Source organism: Rattus rattus, chromosome 11 (assembly GCF_011064425.1).
Source record: "Rattus rattus isolate New Zealand chromosome 11, Rrattus_CSIRO_v1, whole genome shotgun sequence".
NCBI lineage: Eukaryota > Metazoa > Chordata > Mammalia > Rodentia > Muridae > Rattus > Rattus rattus.
The window spans coordinates 53,659,744-53,678,411 of NC_046164.1; the positions used below are offsets into that span (position 1 = coordinate 53,659,744).

Genomic DNA, 18,668 nt, shown 5'->3' on the forward strand with positions numbered 1-18,668 from the left:
AGAAAGTCACTGTCTTTAAACTGGCCCTATGTGCACGGGCACCGGGTAGGACATTTAATGGATTGCTTTTTGTATGAGGTGAAGACAGTTGGTAAGTGGTTTTATTTTATTTTATTTTTTTCCTTTGAAAACTGTTAACCACAATATAATTAGCTTTGTTTGCACCAGCCAGGGCTGCTGTTGATGAGGTGTCTAGAGGCCTTCTGGTATAGGTGCCTAAAAGCTTAAACTGGATTTAATTATTATTATTACTCAATGTCAGGCTACATAAATGAAAAGAGATAAAAAAGAATGGCTTGCAGCTCCACTGCCGCGCTCTGTGATTCCATCACATCTCACCGGCAGAGCCGCTGGGAGCTGGCACATGAAATCTCCAGTAAACCCCGGCAGCTCAGGAAGGTGTTTCAACTTCCCTGGAAGGTTTCTCAGCCTGCTGGGGAGGGAGGGGGTGGGGTAGATGCCTGATGCACTTTGATTTCCTGCACAATTTTTTTTTCCCTTTGAAATACTTCGATCGTTGTCTGTTATTTTCAGGGAAAGAAAGCAAATCACAGAGAGTTGTCTTAAAGGTCCATGGCTTCCAAATGAAGGCTCCTCGGCTCTTAGCACTTCATTGATTGCCCATCCTGCTGCCTAAAATATCAGTGATGGCTTCATGCAGCAGCTGAGCTTACAGACTCTGCTAACCCAGGTATCCAGAAAAGGGCTTTCCCACCTGAAGGCCAGCAGAGAGCAAGGCAGATGGCCCAGATCTGCCCACTCTCCCTACAGTCTATTTCATCGACAGGTCACAATGGAAGCAGATGGTTTGCCAGAGGGCAATATATTGGCAGACAGTACCTTGCTTTTTAGGTAAGAGACAGGCTGTTAGGAGTAAGTGCTTGGCATTGAGTTAATTAACCCTAGAGGTTCTGCTGTAGGATGACCTCCTTCCAGCCTCTTGGATTGCAAAGACTACGTGGGCTAGAATGATGAGAAGATCAGAGGATTCAGTAGCATATTAGTTTATCCTTCCACTCCTCCCCCAATTCTCTAGAGCATTGGTCTGAACACCATCAGGACAGGGATCATGGGCTACACTGTTCTTCACCTTTTCTAGGGTGAGTTCAGGTACAAACCCCCAAAAACCCCACAGATAGGCTGGCTTCTTGGCCATAGTCCCTTCCCAGTCCGTCAGTCTATTGTAGAAGCTTTTGTAGATGAGATCCATCGTAGAGTTTCTATTGCTGTGAAGAGACACTACGGCCATGGAGACTCTAATAAAAACATTTAATTGGGGCTGGTTCACAGCTCAGAGGTTTAGGTTAATACCTTCATGGCAGTGTGCAGGCAGACCTGGTGCTGGAGAAGGAGCTGAGAGAAGAGGCCGCAACATACCTCCTCCAACAAGGCCACACCTCTTAGTATCATTCCCTGGTGACCAAGTATTCAAAACCAATGAGTGCATGGGGGCCATTCCTATTCAAACCACCATAAGAACCCACCAGGCTGTGATGTCAGGCACAGATGCTCCTCTAAGGGCTGACAGGGAGAGCTCAACCACCCAGGACCTTTATTCACTGACAGTGCCACTACCCACTATCCCTGCTGATATACAGTAGGCCAGCCCTGAACACAGTGGCTTAGGCACTGCTTACTGCCTGAGTTGTGGGTCGTCAAATTGGGTCAAGCTAGCTGTGCAGTTCTTCTGTTGTCTTAGCTGGACTTACTCAGACACTTGTGTCAGATGGGACTTCACACATGCGGTGGTTGGTTGGTGGCCGTCTGTCTAGGGAGTCCAATGACATTCAGTAAGCCATTCTGGGACTGCTTTCATGGAAGTGTTCCCAGGAGTACTATGCAAAACTAAGCCCTAACCCCCAAAGGTGCTTAATAACTTGATTATTACAAAACATTTGTAAATATTTGTTGTGGTTTGCCCTGGAGTTATCTGTATTTTGATGCTAATTCCACTGCCCCAAGGACAGCTGCCTAGTCACATACTCAGGTGACTTCACCAGAACCTTCTCCCCATTGAATTTGTAAAATACAGGTGAGGCAGGTACAGGATAGAAGGAAGCCTGTCATTGGATGAGATGGAAGGATGGGTGGGAGAGAAGTTTGAAGGAAGAGGAGGAAACTGGAATGAAAAGGGGAAGAAACAGGAAGGACAGGGAGAGAAGCTGTGGCAGGACAATATGGCAGGTGACATTAAGATTCCACATTGTACCTTTACAGGTTGTTATTAATGTTCTTAAGGGATGGATGGTACTGGGCTTTGTATGTTTAGGTGGGCAATTATATCTTATCGATTGGGTCAAAGGTTATTGTGTTGTGTGTTCCTTTATGTGACGGTTTGAGTGTAGGAAAGTGTGCAGTGGCTGGAGACACTGGGCCACCGCGGAATTGGGATGTGTATGCCTGGCATGGAAACCTGCCTTGGGAACTAGCTGGGTAGAGAGATTGCTGCCAGGCTCAGAGAGAGGCTTTTGGCAGTGTGATATAGGATGGAGCAGAGCGGGTGAGACACTTTGCTGACTGAGACTTAAGATATCCAGCAGGTATCTTGGGGCACCACATTGCCGGACCTAGTGGGGATAAAAGACAACCATACTTTTTTTATTTTTTATACTTTTACAACAACAAATATTGCTTGGGCAAAGCAGATCAAATGACCAAGCCCAGGATGAGAGAGAATGGAAAGGCTGCCATCTTGGAAACAAGGAAGAAAAGCCAAGAACAGAGCTCGGCCTCTCTCCTATTCTCAGGTGTGATATTTCATCATACGGCATGCTGGGGCGGAGGCCATTCCTCCACATTTCAGCACTCAGTTGCCACAGCTGATAAGAAAGAGAACATCTATGTCACAGAACTGATCCACGGTCAGTAGGAACTAAAAATGTAGGTCCATGTTGGCCATGAGGCTTCTACGGCTGTCAGACGGATTTACCAACTTCTAGGCTGCCTACTCACTTGTACAAGCTGCGTCCTCCCCAAGTATGGAAAGGTTTTGTTGGCAACTATGGAGGGGAGGGGTCACATAGCACTCACGTGAGGGTCCCTCTGGAATTCGCTAGTCTTCTCTCCTGTGAAAGTTTAATGGAATTATCTTTGTAAAGATGTTTTTATTTATTTTTTTTGAAAATTTCATACAATAGATTTTGAATATTCTTATATTCTTTCCTCTTCTTCAAATCCTCCTAGGCCCCTTTCTCTCTACCCCCAACTTATTCTTTCTCTCTCTTAAAAACCAATCAACAAACAAAAGCATTAAAAAAAAATCATGGTGTTCTATCCTCTTGGCTGACTATGACGGAACATGGGGCCTGCCTTACAGGGTGTTTGAAATGCTTAAGAAAACTGATTTTCCCTCTCCCAGGAGCTATTGACTGCAAATAACTTCTTGGTGAGGGGTAGGACATTGCGGCCATGTCTCTACTCAGTGCTGGGAGTTTTGTGTCTGACTTGGGCTTGTATGGGTTTTGAGAGTCCATAGGAGCCCTGCTGTGCTTGCAAAATGTTTCCTTGAAGTCATCCACTATCTCTCTCTTACAGTCTTTCCACCTAGAACCCTGAATAGCACAATCTTCAGTCCCACCATCAAGCTTTTTGGCCCTATTCAGAATCTAAAGTTTTATTTCCTAGTTTTGTACTTGCGTTCTATTATGACATCAGATACTTAAAAAGAAATGTTGGTCACTTTAAAAATCAGAGTAAGTGTACAACGTGGAGGGTTTCATTCATATGCTCAACCAAAATGTGTAGAGCATCTACTGCCTGCCAAGGTTGTTCCAATGCTTACTCAGGGAAAAGAGAGGCCCTTCCTTGGTGGAGCTTCAATTCCAAAGGTAGGGTCCTGACCTGACAGGGGATGGCTGGTTAGGGGAGTTTGGCTTCTCAGTGTGGGGGTGACACCCACCTGTTCGCCAGCCTCCCTCCCTCACCGTAGGCCTGGGAATGCTAGAGTCTGGGGTTGTGTGAAGGCTCACAAGCAGGCTCCCTTCTCTAGGAGACACAGCTGGTGGCCTGGGGTCCCCAGGGTGTCGCGGCTGGCGCCTGCCCCGAGTCACTGTAGGGCAGTGGTTGGGGCCCGGCTCCTCCTCCCTTTCCTCCGCGGAGGCTGACGTGGAGGCAGCGGCGCGGGCGGTCGCGGGAGGCGGCGGCGCGAAGGCTCGGAGGTGCCCGGCCCTCTCTGGGCTGCGCGGGGTCGGGGTGGCGGCGGCGGCGACAAGAGCCGGAGGAGGAGAAGGGAGGCGTCCGTGCAGCCTGTTCGCGCAAGCCGGAGGGGACATGGACGGCGATCGGACCGAGAGCGACTGGCAGGGGCTGGTGAGCGAGGTGAGGCCGGGGCTCCGGGTCGGCCTCCGGAGCGGCTGCAGCGGGTTCCCAAGCCCCGCGAGGCCGGGTAGCAGGTGGCCGCAGCAGGACCTGCAGGTGCACGGTCCATCCCGCACTTTCAGGCCTGCGGGGGCGCCGCGATCTCCCGCACCATCTGGTGCCAGGCTTTGGGGAGGGGCCTTTCGCTCGCCAGTGTTTGGCCTAGGATTGGTGAGACTGAGAAGCCCTGGGATCCGGGAGGGGAAAGAGCCAAGCCCCACCTGCCTGCCTAGTCACCACTGTTTTGGAAGCAGGCGATTGGACGATTCCTGGTGCTGAAAAGGTGACGCCTGAGGGACCATCCGGGCCCTTGGGTAACAACTGGGCAGGTGATATGACTTGGAGCAGCGGTTTGGGTGAAGGAGTTTGGCGTCCATTCACTCAGCTCGTTTCCTGCACCTACAGTGTGTGTGTGAGGTAGTGAAGCCATTCATTTCTCCAAGGAAAGTGACACAGGTACAGAGGTGATTTGACCTGTGGATAATGACAACACCACGCCCTCCCCATCGACTGGACCAGAAGGGAGCTTTCAGACTCTTAGGTCACCGCCGCCCCCCCGACCCCCGAATTCACCCAGAGTTTGTTTTCCAGGTGAGAGCGATGGTGATGTCTTTCTTCCCCTAGCAAGCTCCCATTCACCTCCCTCAGCTGTGTGGATGGTTCCTCCAGTTATCTAGCCACTTAACACCCAGTGTGTGTAGAGCAATGAACTCCACCACTTAGGGCCACTTAGTTTAGTTCCTTTAAGCGTTGGTCTAGCACCGGAAAGGATGATCCCTGTATCTCTGCCCATGACCAGCTCCACCTTCTCTGTCAGGCTGTCTTATCTGTAATACAGCTTTATGTCAAGGAATAGATCCACTGGGAATCTCATGTCTGGGCCCATCCAGAATCATCCACAGTAGGAAAAGATGATGGGGGCGGGGTCTCCGTGGAAGTCCAGTACTGGGTTCTGACATGGAAGGTACAATATTCTTGTTCCAGTAGATCTGTGTTGGGATTGGTTATTACCAATCAAGCACATTAGCTCGCCACGGGGATGCACACCTGTGATCCCAGCACTCGGTAGAGGTAGAGGCAGGAGGATCAGGAGTCCAAGGCTGTCTTCTGCTACACAGTGAGTTCTAAGCTCTGCATAAGACCCTGTCTCCCCCTAAACGAATAGACAGTAAACAAGAAGTTACTTACACTGTTCTGTGCTTAGAATTCAGTGGTCACCGATTCTGAAGACACTTCACACGTCCTGCCTTCAAAACACACAGGAAGTTTACTGGTGTAGTCTGGGAAGAAAGTCACTCAATAAACAATAAGAAACGTCTTGAGGAAAGGACTGTAATCAGAGCTGAATTGTACCAGGTGTCCCTCCAGGGTGTCTCCCAGGGCAGGTGTTTTCTCGGACTGCCCACGTTGCATGGGAGCGGTATCCTAGCCAGCCTGGGCTTTTTAATTGGCTCTCCAAAGCCTATACTTTGAGCTCCCTACACAGAAGTAATTAATAAATGTTTGCTAAATAAGCCCACAGATCCTAAAATGGGTCTTTTAAAAGTTGTCCCATCCATCCAAAGACTTGTTGATATTATAACGTACAAGAGCCATGCAATCGTACTATAAAAATACATACAATTTTTATGTCTTAAGTTCATAATTTTGTATACATTCCTAGCTATCACGGGCTACGTGCTATAAAAAGAATGGAATTTGTTGTTTCGTAGATGTATATGAAAGACCCCTACCGTGTGAGCATGAGCAGAATTTGCTTTCTGCCTTTGGTACTCATGCCTGTCTCTTGACTGCGCCCTTCATGTCAGTTACTGTACAGAAAACCATGGTTTCCTCAGCTGTTGAGCCTCATTCATTTATATAGGAATCACTTCTCAAGCAGGATGGGGGTCGGGGCTCAGGCGGGGCAAGGAAGTACTTCTAAGCCTCACGGCTTGAAAGTGGAGGAAGCACGACTTGAGTCCTGGTCTGTCTGGGCAGTGCTTTGTGTGATCTATCTGCAGCTCTCATAAACGGCATGCCTTCCTAGGCAGGGGGCCATGTTTAGTCCACCTTTGTATCAGAGGCAAATGGCTCAGCTTTCTCAAAACGAGGCCTGAAGAGCAGAGTTATTCTGGACGCTCATAAAAGGGCAAGTTTCTGGGTCTTCAATGTATTGCAGCGAATGGAATTCTGCTCCTCAAATGCCCACAGATATGACTGCGTTTTGGCTCTTCATAACTGTTCATGTGTTTTTACTTGGAGGTAGGGTCTTTGTACAGATTGTGAGGTGGAGAATCTTGCAATGAGACCATCTTACATTTAGGGTGGGCACTTAATCTAATGTCTAGCGTCTCTTCACAGAAGGGAGAGAAAGGCTTGAGACAGAGACACAGGGAAGGTTATAGGGAGACAGACACACAGAGAAAAAAACTTATGAAAACTACCAGAGACTAGAGTAGTGCAGCACAAGCTGTCGCGTGCCCACTGGGAATTCTGCTTTCCCTGACCAGGAGAATGCAGTTTTGGTTCTGTTTTTAAGCCTTAGCTGGTGTCCATTTGTCACATCAGCCACGGGGAACAAATCCACCTACTGCTGGAAAGTGCTGAGAAGTGTGTGCTGAGAGATTCGACCCCTAGTCTGCCTTTCTTGAAATTCCAGCTGCTCAGAAGTACCTATCCACGTTTTTAGGTAGTAGGGTTCTCTGTGTGTGCACTGGGCCTGGTAGCTAGTCAGCTTAAACGCAGTGAACCATGGCTAGCGGCATTGCCAAGTGTTTTGAGGAGCTAGAGGAAGCAACTTGGACCAGGGCCAAATGAGCTTTGTAAAGGAGTACCATCTCTTTCTGCAGAGGTTTGGATTTCAGTCCCACCTAGGCCACCATTTCCCTTCCTGCCTGGAGCCCTGCTGTCTTTCAGTTGGTTTTCTCCACTGGTTCGGACATGGTTTTCATTTAAAGTGAGCCTATAGAGATCGGGCCGTTTCCTCATCTCTAGGGTAACCGGGGGTGACAGCCCTGCTATAGACACTCTACGTGTGAAAGATTCATGGCCGATGCTCAAAGCTGGACATTCAATGTCTGGGGATGTGCAAATGGCCTCTCGTTGCCACACGAGGTGAGTGTTCAGTTGTAGAGAAACCACGAAAGCAGCCACACACACAATCCGTGACTTGTGTTAATTACTTTTCTGTCTCTGTGGCTAGTGAGACAAAGATAACTTAAAGGAGGAAGGGTTTATTCTGGCTCATGCTTTCAGATGGTTCAGACCATTGGGTCGAGGAAGACATGGCGAAACAGAGTGGTGAATTCAGCTCTCTTGCTGGTTTTCTCCTCCTTTTCCCATTCATTAGTCCAGCGCCCCTGGTATGGCATGGTTCTGCCCAGATTCGGGGTGAGTTTTCTCCCTTCCATTATTCTTCCCTGGAAATGCCTAAACAGATATGCCCACAGCAGTATTCCTGCAAACCCTCTCAGTAATTCTCAACGCAGTCAAGTTGACAGTCATCTCTTAGCCTAATCACTGACTGAAATTGGTTCATTTGGGCATGTTATATACAGTGGTTGTGAGGCAGGCACTTAACCCTCTGTCTCAGCTCCAAGCCACAGTGCTTTGGTTTTGAAAAACTCAAAGCCAGTGTAGAGTTCAGGAACGTGGTTAGCTGATCTGAAGACCCAGTGTTTAGTTTTAGTGTTGACTTAGACTCTGAAGATATTCAGATGCTTAAACACAAGCCATGGCTCTACCTCTTGCTTGGTGCAAATGATCAAAACCCTGAGTGTTAAAATGGCTAAGACTCAGAAGTAATTTTATCAACTGATGCTATGAATTAAACTGTGTGCCCAGAGTGTATGTTTACTCTATCCCTATATAGTGTGACTTTAGTGTGACTTTATTCTAAAGTAGGGTCCTTAGAAATGTAGGAAAGTCAAGATGTGTTCTGACTGCTTGGACTCTTGAAGACACAGGAGAAAGATGGCCAACTAGTGACCGAAGCAGAATTTGGAGTTAGCATCAAGTGAAGGAACACCAAGGCTTGTCAGCTGCCCCTGGAATCTAGTCAAGGCAAAAATGGAACTTCGCTTCCAATGAACAGATCTGTTGACACTTTGGTTTGGCTTTCTATCCTCCAGGACTATGAGAGAGTTGGTTTGCCACACTTGGTGTATGGTAGTGTTATGGTCAGCCCTACCTAACATGCCCAGTCGCTCTGATTGGGCGTGATTTTTTGCACTGTTGGATTTGGCACACCAAGGATTACCCGCCTCCCCATATTCGAGCCTGCTTTTTTCTAGATTCAGTTAGCCTTCTATATTCTCAAGTTCAAGTCCAGAAAGGAAGTGAAGACACTTGTCTAGTGTCCCATAAAAGCCTCGGACACTATGAACACCTTTAATTTCTTCTCTCTGTCTCTGTCTCTCTTCTCCTCCCCTCTGTCCCCCCCACCCCCCCTCCGTCTTCAGTCTGTCTATCTTCCTGTCTGTCTGCCTGTCTGTCTTCCTGTCTTCTTTTCTTCCTCCCTTGAGCTCATGGTGATCCTCTTGCTTCCCGTCAGCATTGGGATTATAGACATGAGCCATTATGCCTGGCTGTCAAACCCCTTGGGAGGTCACCCTCTTTTCCAATAGGGATTGCTTAGCAACGTTGTGATCTGATGGTTTTAGACCTGGATTTGTGCACATTGACCTGCTAGGGCTCCGTAGACTGAGAACAGGGATAAAAATAATTCCCAAATAAAACTGGGAACTAAGCAAAGACAGGAAGAGCTGCCATGAAGCTCCCATGAGCCTCCTTGTTTTCTTTCCCTCACCCTTAAGAGGACAATAAAAATGCTCACTTTTTTTTTTTCTTTTTGAGTTTATTCTGGAACTCTGTATATAAACCAGGCTGATCTGCTTTCTGAGGGTTGGGATTAAAAGTTACACTACCATGCTTGGGTACCTTAGGTTTTGTGAAGATAAAAACACACTAATGCCTGCTTGTACTGAACCTTGTGCTTGGAAGGCAAATTTAGACAAATGAGCATAAACTCTAGGACCTTAGCTTTGATGAATGCAAAACTCGGATCTAAGGAACTTCACTTCCTAAGGAAAATGGGTGTATCTTGGGTGTATCTTTTTTTTTTTTTTAAAAATATACTTGTTTTTATCATATGTACATTGGTGTTTTGCCTGCATGTATTCTGTGTGAGGGTGTCAGATCTTGGAGTTACAGACAGTTGTGAGCTGTCATGTGGGTGCTGGGAATTGAATCCTGTTCTTCTGGAAGAAGAGTCAGTGCTCTTAACCACTGAGCCATCTAGCCAGGGTGTGTCTGTTAAAAATTCAAGTTACCTACTCTCTAAATGTAACATTTTAAATAAGATAGGCACCCATGTTACTGTGCTGTGGCCCAGGGCCTATGCTCTGCTCTGTGAATCCGGCTCCCTCCATCTTCGTGCTCTACTATAATTGAGGGCATGGCCATCAACTGGGTGGTTGGACCTGGATGCTGCTACTTTTATATCCTAGCCCATAGGAAGGGGAAAGAGGGAGGTATCCAGAGCAGGGGCTTTACTTGCCTGAGGGATGGATGGAGAGTTTCTTGTTTCACTTCGGGTCACAAGCCACTCCTTTGAGTGTTGTCATATGACCAATATGACTGAAAGGATAGAAAGAAAATATAACCATTAGCTAGATAAACCCAACCTGTATTTGAAGGATCTACTAAAAGATGAGAGTCTCCATGTACACGGAAAGAAAAATCATCAAAGAAAAGAGGTAGATAAATTGAATTTTATCAAAATTAGAAGTCATTTGCCTATGAAAGACTTGCTTGATAAATGCAAAACATGCCATGGATTGGGAAATAGTATGTGCAGAATACATATCTCATATCCAGGATATATAAACAATTCTTATAACTCAATAAGAAAATAAGCTATCTAATTTTCCAAATGGGCAAAGTTAAGTAGATGCTACTCTGAGGAAGAGATAGGGATGGCAAGCACCTGCACAGGTGTTCAGCACCATCAGTCACTGGGGAAATGGAAATTGAAGCCACGGGGAGAAATGACAACACTCCTGTTAGAATGGAAAACGGCAAACAAACTAATAAAGAACTAGCAGGATGCAGAGCCAGCAGAAGTCTGGAAGGAATAGACCTTGGCAGTCACTTCTGGGGAGAGAGAGAGAGGGGGGGGGCAGACTGTGTCTGTCTGTCTATGTCAGTGTCTGTCTGTCTGTCTATGTCAGTGTCTGTCTGTCTGTCTATGTCAGTGTCTGTCTATCTATGTCAGTGTCTGTCTATGTCAGTGTCTGTCTGTCTGTCTACGTCAGTGTCTGTCTGTCTGTCTATGTCAGTGTCTTTATGTCAATGTCTATGTGTAAGTGTATGCATGTATGATGTGTATGTATATGTGTGATATCTGTGTGTGTGTATCTGTCTATGTCAGTGTCTCTGATAGTGTATGTGTATGATATGAGTGTTTGTTTGTCTATGTCAGTGTGTGTGTGTGTGTGTGTGTGTGTGTGTGTGTGAGTGTGTGCATGCACACTTGTGCATGCACAGAGCCCAGCAGTGGATATCCAATGTCCTGCTCTATTACTATCTGCCTCATTCTCCTGAGACAGGGGCTCTTACTCTCCCTAGAACTAGCCTGGTAGCCAACAAGCCACAGAGATCTTCCTGGCTTCTCCCCACTTTTGCTGGGATTAGTGCTGGGCTACAAGCATGTACCACACCAACAGCTGCCTATCTATGTGAATACTGAGGGTCTGAAATCAGGACCTCATGTGTGGGCAGCAAGTGCTCTTATCCACTTCTTTATCCAGCTTTCTAGCCCTTCGTATGTTCTCTAAACACACTTTTATTAAGGTTTCTTTGACATATAAATCCCCATACTTGTTTAGTGTGTACAGTTGATTGTTGGGGCATCAATATCCACCCAGTGATGGATATTAGACCAAAGAATAAAGAAGTCTTTGAAAAGCCAAAAGTAAAGAGATAGAAAACCCTTATGGTTTACCAGAGCTTTGTAGTGATGTGAAAGAGGAACTTTGGGGAACTTTCTGGTTTGATGGATGTATCCTTTATCTTGATTATAGAGTAGTCATATTGGGGGTGACTGTAAGTTTATTAAAGTTTATAGAACTTCAGACTTTAGAAAGGCGGGTTTCCCTAGGCAAATTATATGAAAATACTACAGTAAATATATTTCTTTTAAAGAGGAGGCAGTGGATATTCAGGACAGCCATTGCTATTGACAGCCTTACTCTGTATCTTTGTAGTTCTTCAACTCAAGAGGTTTGTATCTAAAGGAGCCATTCATGTTCCTTCCCTAGGCATCACTCCCTCTCCCCCAACACTCATCAAGCTGGGCTCAGCATCCCTTCTAGGAGACTAAGGACCAAGTCCTCCTTTGCAGTCGGATTCTGCCCTACCCTTGATGCAGGATATACTTTCTTATCTCTGGGAGGTCTTGGTAGAGGGAGTTACTGGGGAGCCATTTATGCTATGACATCATGAGGCTAAGGCATTCAAAATGGAAACCACCATCGCTTTGTTGCCTGGGTTTTGCTGGACTTCCCTTTTCTGGGACAGAAAGGCAGAATGTCTGGCCTCTTAAAATGAGACAGACACGTGCAGGGAGAACCAGGGCAGTGACTACAGGAAATGGAGGTGACAAGGGAAGACAGCCTATCCTACTAATCTCTTGAAGCATTTTCTCCCATTAGCTGCTTTTTATTTCATAAAAGGACAATGCACAATAGTATATTATCTAGGCACAGGAGCAGACTTAGAGGAAGTGGAATGTGAACTGGGTCCCTTCCCTCTAGCTCAGCCTTCCTAATGTTGTGACACTTTAATACAGTTCTTCATGTTGTGGTGACCCCCAACCATAAAATTATTTTCATTGCTACTTCATAATTGTAATTTTGCCTCTGCTGTGAATGTAATATAAATATCCATGTTTTCTAATGGTCTTAGGTGACCCCTATGAAAAGGTCATTAGATTCCCAAAGGGATCACGACCTACAGGTTGAGAACTACTGTTTTTAGTTAAAGAGGGCAAAGGCTATCATGAGCAGAGATGGGCCTGAGATGGTTCCTCTGAGAGGAAACATTCCAAGGAGGGGCAGAAGCTACTTGGTGTGGGGATAGCATGCACTGTAGTTAGTAGACAGGGTAGGTCAGTGGTAGATCGGGTAGAACAAATGGATTCAGAGGCCAGACAGCAGGGTATGCGCCAATGTAGTCAGAGCACAGGGGCACCAAATGTTTGTTCAGCTAAAGTCCAAGTGATGAAAAGTACTTGGGAGAGGTTTGTTTCCATTGAACTTGTCACAGAGCTTCAATCGTCTGCAGGTCACGGTGCCAGGCAGTGGGGATGTATAAACAACATAGTGACTCCCAGGAATCAGGGAGAGACAGGGGAGGGTGAGCCACCACTGATCTGACCTTGTCTGCCAACAGTACTATTCTCAGTTGTTTTATATGGTCTAGAGAAAGGTCTACGATAGCCAAAGAGCTCTGGTTTTGAATGGGTGACTTCATTACGCATACAGTAAGTAAAAGAACAAATAGCAATTAGCAGGTAGAGGGAAGTTACAGGTAGACAATAAAATATTAAGTCAGGAGTTTGCAACACTTAGCAGACTCAACTGGAATAAGACAGCTGAGAGAACGAAGAGGACACCATCACATCGGGACCTTACAAATAGTCAGCAGAAAATAAAACAGGCAAATCTCTCTGAGGCCCTCAGTTTGCCCTCCAGGGTCCCAGGCCAAGCAGAGTGTCCCATCAGCTAGGCCTCCAAGTAAAAGATGAAAGAGCAGCAGATGGAGGTGACATCAGTAAACAGCTGTGAGGGTAGACTGGGGGAGCTGTCCAGTCGGCTGGCTGGGATTCCCAATCAAGAGTCTCAGGGGGTAGGTTCTCTTCATCCTCCTCAGAGATGAACTTTCCACAGCTGAACAGCAGGCTGCCTCATTCTATGGGGTAAACACTGGTAACCACACTTGGAGATAGCTTTACTTTCTATCCGTTCACAAGCACGTGATAGTTTAGCTTTTTGCTGATTTCCCTTCTCTCCAATACAGAGGTGCGAGCAAGTCAGACCTAGGACAGAGGGTTTCAGAAGACCCTTGGTATAAACACGCTTGTGAGTGTGCATGCGCATGTGCCCATGCTTGTGTCTGTGTCTCTCTGTGTATACCCTTTTCTAGACTCAGCTTCTCGGTGCGCTTGAACAGAACACAGCAATTTACCAATGTAATTTGTATATTACAACAACGAGTCCCAATTATTCTGTAGTTCTTTATCTCTCTACTGGATGCCCAAAGCTTTACCTCTTGGGCATAAGTAACTCTAAAGTTTTAGTTTGTAACCTTATACTGAGGACCAGACTTGTCCATTGTGGAGAAGTATAGTGGGAAGTATAGACTATATGACCGAGTCAGTGCTCTAAAGAGTGAAGAGCTAAGGAAATGTAGAATTAGTGGGCATTGAAGACAACGGTGCTGAGAAACATTTCAAAGGGAGACCCCTGCAGGAGTCACAGCAGCTGGATGGGGCAGATGGAGTGGAATGATGGCCTTGATGGGTGGCTTGGGCATCATGGGAATGGGGACGACAGGAGGTGGGGGCAAAAGGGCTTGGTAAGGAGAGAGTGCGAGCTCTATTTTGATCTCTGCATTGTTCAGCTTGCTGGGAGTGCTTGAACTCTTGTGAGGAGAGCAGAGTGCTCCCTGGGAATGCTTCTGACGAGCAGCTATCTTTGTAGTGGCAGGCTAATTTCAGAGTAAGTTTATTAAAATTAGCACATGAAGGGGGGATTGAGTGCAACTGCTATTTTTAACTAATAGGATTCATGTTCTCTCCTATGCGGAGAAATTCACATATGTACTTCTAAATTTGACAATTTCTTACTTCTATTATGTTAAGAAATTAACTGAGTTTCACACTGAAGAAAACACATGGGCTGAAGATTGGAAGAGGACGGTGGCTAGTCTCTGAATGAAAATGACCAGAGTAAATGATGTTTCGTACACACAGCCTCTTTCCCATCAGTCACATCAATCACACATGCCTGTTGCATGACCATGCTCTGGGGAGACTTGAACAATTATCTAGTTATCTACCTAGGGCACTGCTGATAGACCAGAGAAAAGATTCCACTCTAGCTTGGTCATATCATGGGGTTACCGGGGCTATTTACAGGAGTGTGGGTGACCTCAAATCAGCTGTTTTACCCAAAAGCCCACCCAGCCTGATGACAGCTTATAAACCTCATGGCCACTGAGTTCCCTGTCCATCTTGCTGGCCACTCCACTCAAAACTTTCCTCTTCCTTAGCAATTGCTCACTGCGTATAAACTGCAGAGAGGAACCTCTAAGGCTTGGCATTTTAGATCTTGAGCCTTTCTCGGATCTTCTAGACTTTCTGAGGTTCTCCAAGCCTTGTGAATTTTCCTCAGCTTCTTACTTCTCTCCAGGAAGGAATGTTTCAATTTGGAAGAAATTGCCACTTTGGGTGTCTCATGGCAAGTGTTTGGCCTAGTAGAGGGTCTGTTCCTATTTTGGGGACCTCAGACAAAATGGTACAACATGTTGGATCTAGATGATTCCCAGAGAACACAAACTATAATGGTTTGGATAAGAATTATCCCTTACCCAAGATTCAGGTGACAAAAGTTTGATTCCACAGCTGGTGGATGACATCATTGGGAGGAGATAGGATCATGAAGGTTCTGACCTAATCAATGAATGAATTAGTGCATGGATAGGTTTATAATTTCATGTGTTATTGACAAGTGATGAAAACTAGGAAGAGGGGCTCACTTGGAGGAAGTAAGCCGCTTGAGGGATGCACTGGAAGGGAGGGTCTGGCCCCAGAGTTTTCTTCTTTCTCCTCTGCTTCCGGCTGCTCTGAGGTGAGGCACTCACTGTACCATATTCCTCTTGTATGATGCTTCTACCTTGACACATGCTTAAAAGTAATGGGCCCAGCCAACCGTACACTGAAACCAAGAACCTTTCTTTCTTTTAAGTTGTTCGTGTCAGGCATTTTGTTATGGTAATGAATGGCTGATCGACACACCTTTGGTTGATTTTCCCCTTTTCATGTCACCCATTTAATCTACTGTTTCTATTATCTATTTTACTGCAATAGACATTCTAATTTTGCTTGGATATTAGATCTTCTTCAATCTATATTCTATACAAATTACCAGTTAAGCTACTTTAAAAACAAAACAAGAAGCAGGTTTTATTAATGTTCTTACTTGGAAACCTTCAGGGGCTCCCCATTTTCTGGTGCTAGCTTCATAAATTGGCTGCTTCAACCAAATAGATCCTGCATACATCCTGGCTCCCTCCTCCTTACACCCTGACCTCACTGGGGTAAAGCTCTTATGTCCTCCACCTTGGTCAGAGCCCTTCTCAGTTTTTCCTCACTGGGCTGAAAAGTCGATCTTTCCTGTGGTGGTTTGAATAAGAATTGCCATAGGTTCATTTATTTGAATGCCTAGTCACCAGGGGTTGGCACTATTTGAAAAGGATTAAGAGGAGTGGCCTTATTGGAGGACTGTGTCATCAGAGCTTTGAAGTTTCAAAATCTCACTTCCCCTTCCCCTTTCTCCTTCTCCTTCTCCCCCTCCCCTCCCTCCTCTCCCTTTCTCCTCCCGTTTCTCCCCACCCCTTGTGTGTGTGTGTGTGTGTGTGTGTGTGTATGTGTGTGTGTGTGTGTCTGTCTGTCTGTCTGTCTTGCTCTTGCTCTTGCTCTCTCTCCCTCTTTCTTGCTTTCTCTGTCTATGGGTCAGGATATAGTTCTCAGCTACTATTCCAGTACCTGCCTGCATGCCGCCATGATGATGATGGACTAACCCTCTGAAACTGTAAGCAAGCCCCCAGTTAAATGCTTTCTTTTATAAGAGTTTCCTTGGTCATGGTGTCGCTGACAGCAATAATACAGTGACTAAGATGCCCTTTAAAAATCATCGTGATCATTGAGCTTAAAGCCAGCTCTTCTCTTCCTTCCTCATGCATCTCACCTGGAAGTGCTATTCCATCAGCACTGGCCTGCAGCCTGAGAGAGAGTGGAACATTCCTGTGTATGTGTGCAAGCTCCTGCAAGATTCGTGAGAGATAGGGCAGGTGAGCTTACAGAGAGCCAGTAGACAGTTTTAGAATGCTGACACTACCTAGGAACACAAGCTGACAGGATTGACCCATTTTAGACCTGTTTGATTTTATCCTCATTTACGGAAAATAAAAGTGGATGGCCCTGTCCACCTACTGACCCACACTTTGATTAGTTGTACATAGAGCTCAGCAGTGTTGGATGCCACCCCCCACCCCATTAAACTTTGTGGGAATGGTTGGTGCAAAGGCATGGAGGTCCCCCCACAGTGTTAGTGGGCCAGGCTGGGTCACAGGTAAAGGTCATCCTTCAGTGCACTATTGGGCATGCTCTGGTGCAAAGCCTCTTCTGTGGCAAAGATGCCCTTGGGGTGTCCACTGGTGAGGTCCAAGGATGAGCTTCTTACCATGATATGCATTGTGACAAGTGTCTTGTTGGGAGGCAGGGGGAGAGGACAATTTAGCAGAGGAAGGAAGAAGGTTCTAGGCGGGGGTGACCACTAGGGCAGGAAGGATGGGCAGAATTTCAGCATGTGAGGTGGTTTGGTTGTTTTCCTGATTCTATATAAAATACGCTGACAAAAGGAACTTAAAAAGAAAAGGGAGGAAGGGAGGATGGATAGAAGTGTCTCTTTCCACTCACAGTTCCAGGGTAGAGCCTATCACACGGGGAAGTCAAAGAGGCTGGAGCTGGAAGCAGCTGGTTACATTGTACCTGCAGTTAGGAAACATGAACCCCCCTGTTCAGCTAGCTCTCCCTTCTTATGCATTTTGGGGCTCTAACACAGGGAATGGTGCTGGCCTCCTTCTGGGTGGGTCTTTCTACCTTAGTTAAGATACTCTAGGTTATCCCTCAAAGGCATGCCCAGAGGCTAACCTATGCTAAGCAGTCCTGACTGTTGTTATCCAGATGATTCTAGATCCTGTCAAGTTCATAGTATTAACCTGTCCTGTGGGAATACGGAGGGAGGGTGTTCTAGGCAGAGGAAGCAGGGACAGAGAAAGTGCTGAGCTAGCAGACCAAAGGCTTTGCCGGTGAGATCTCAGCTCATCTGTCTTTAGGTGGGGACACTCAGACTTCAAGTACCCTGCTGGTAGTAGAGAAGGTACCAGGGTGGTAAGTGTAGCCTTCACTCTGGAGGTGAATGATGGAGTGGAGTGATCTGGCAACTGAGCAGAGGAAACTGCCTTTGGAGATGACTTGTCTGCCAGGCATGGCTGATGGAGACAAAGGCTGACAGGGACAAGGGCTAGACAGACGCAGGAGGCCATCTGTCCCTGTGCCTGAGCCTTGCTTAAGTGTACTTTCCATCATCTGAGTTTACCTTCCACCCATTCTCTGTCCAAATGGCTCTGGTGCATCCCCACCATCCTGGCTGGTTTCCTATTTGACACTGCCATGCTCATCTAAGTCCTCAAGGTCTGCTGCTTGGTTGGTCCCCAGACTTGGGTAAATCTCCTTGTGTCTTGGATGCATTATTTTCTCTAGACTTTTGTAAAGAGGAGGACCCTATCTGCCTGGTACCTCTCAGAAAAGAAGACCAAGTGAAAATGCGTATGAAAGTGTGTTTTCAAGCCCCATTCCCTTATAGAGAGCTTAGCATTGCCAGGCTGTAGGAAAATCCTTCCTCAGGGCATCAGGGATGCCTCTGCAAACGGAGGTGATGTGTCAGCTGCAGCTGTCAACGCGATGCCATTGAAAATTCATGCTGATGGGGCACAGATTGACGTGCCTGCTTGCTCTGCCATCTGTAAATCCACGATGAAGGCAATATTGGAGGTGGTTGGGTAGGGTGGGGGACTCCCCTTTTCTAGCCACTCCAATTTGCTTTATAATTGGCTCCAGCTTGATATGTATGCTGGGGTCAGCCTGTAACCTTTTTTTTCTTCCTTTACAGCATTTCAAGACCTTGCAGTGTGCTTGCTGACTGCTCTGTCTAGTCCAGGCAACTTCTAGTTCTTCTAAGAGCCTCTTAACCTCCAGCCTCACGCCTCCTTCATTGTTCCTGAGAAGGATCTCATCATAGGCCCACACCATTCTGCCCCACTCCACATTAACCCCCTTCTGGTCTTGCATACATCTGTCAACCACTCTGATTTCCCGCTTTGCTGAGTGAAGTCAAGTTTAGTGCTTAGGAAAAAGGCATGGTGCTTGTTCACAGAGAATTAGCAATAACCTCCTAACAGGACTGTTTTAGACATGACATCAGACC

General features: G+C 46.4%; 1 protein-coding gene across 1 annotated transcript in view; it reads left to right on the forward strand.

The window, feature by feature from the left end:
• The first annotated feature begins 3,895 nt into the window (after positions 1-3,895).
• The window catches only part of Ccdc149 (coiled-coil domain containing 149), a 94,786-nt gene continuing 80,013 nt past the window's right edge, over positions 3,896-18,668 (forward strand). Inside the window, exon 1 of the mRNA XM_032916013.1 lies at positions 3,896-4,317. Within this exon, the coding sequence (XP_032771904.1) occupies positions 4,270-4,317 (48 nt within the window). The 5' untranslated portion in view covers positions 3,896-4,269. The remainder of the gene's footprint in view (positions 4,318-18,668) is intronic.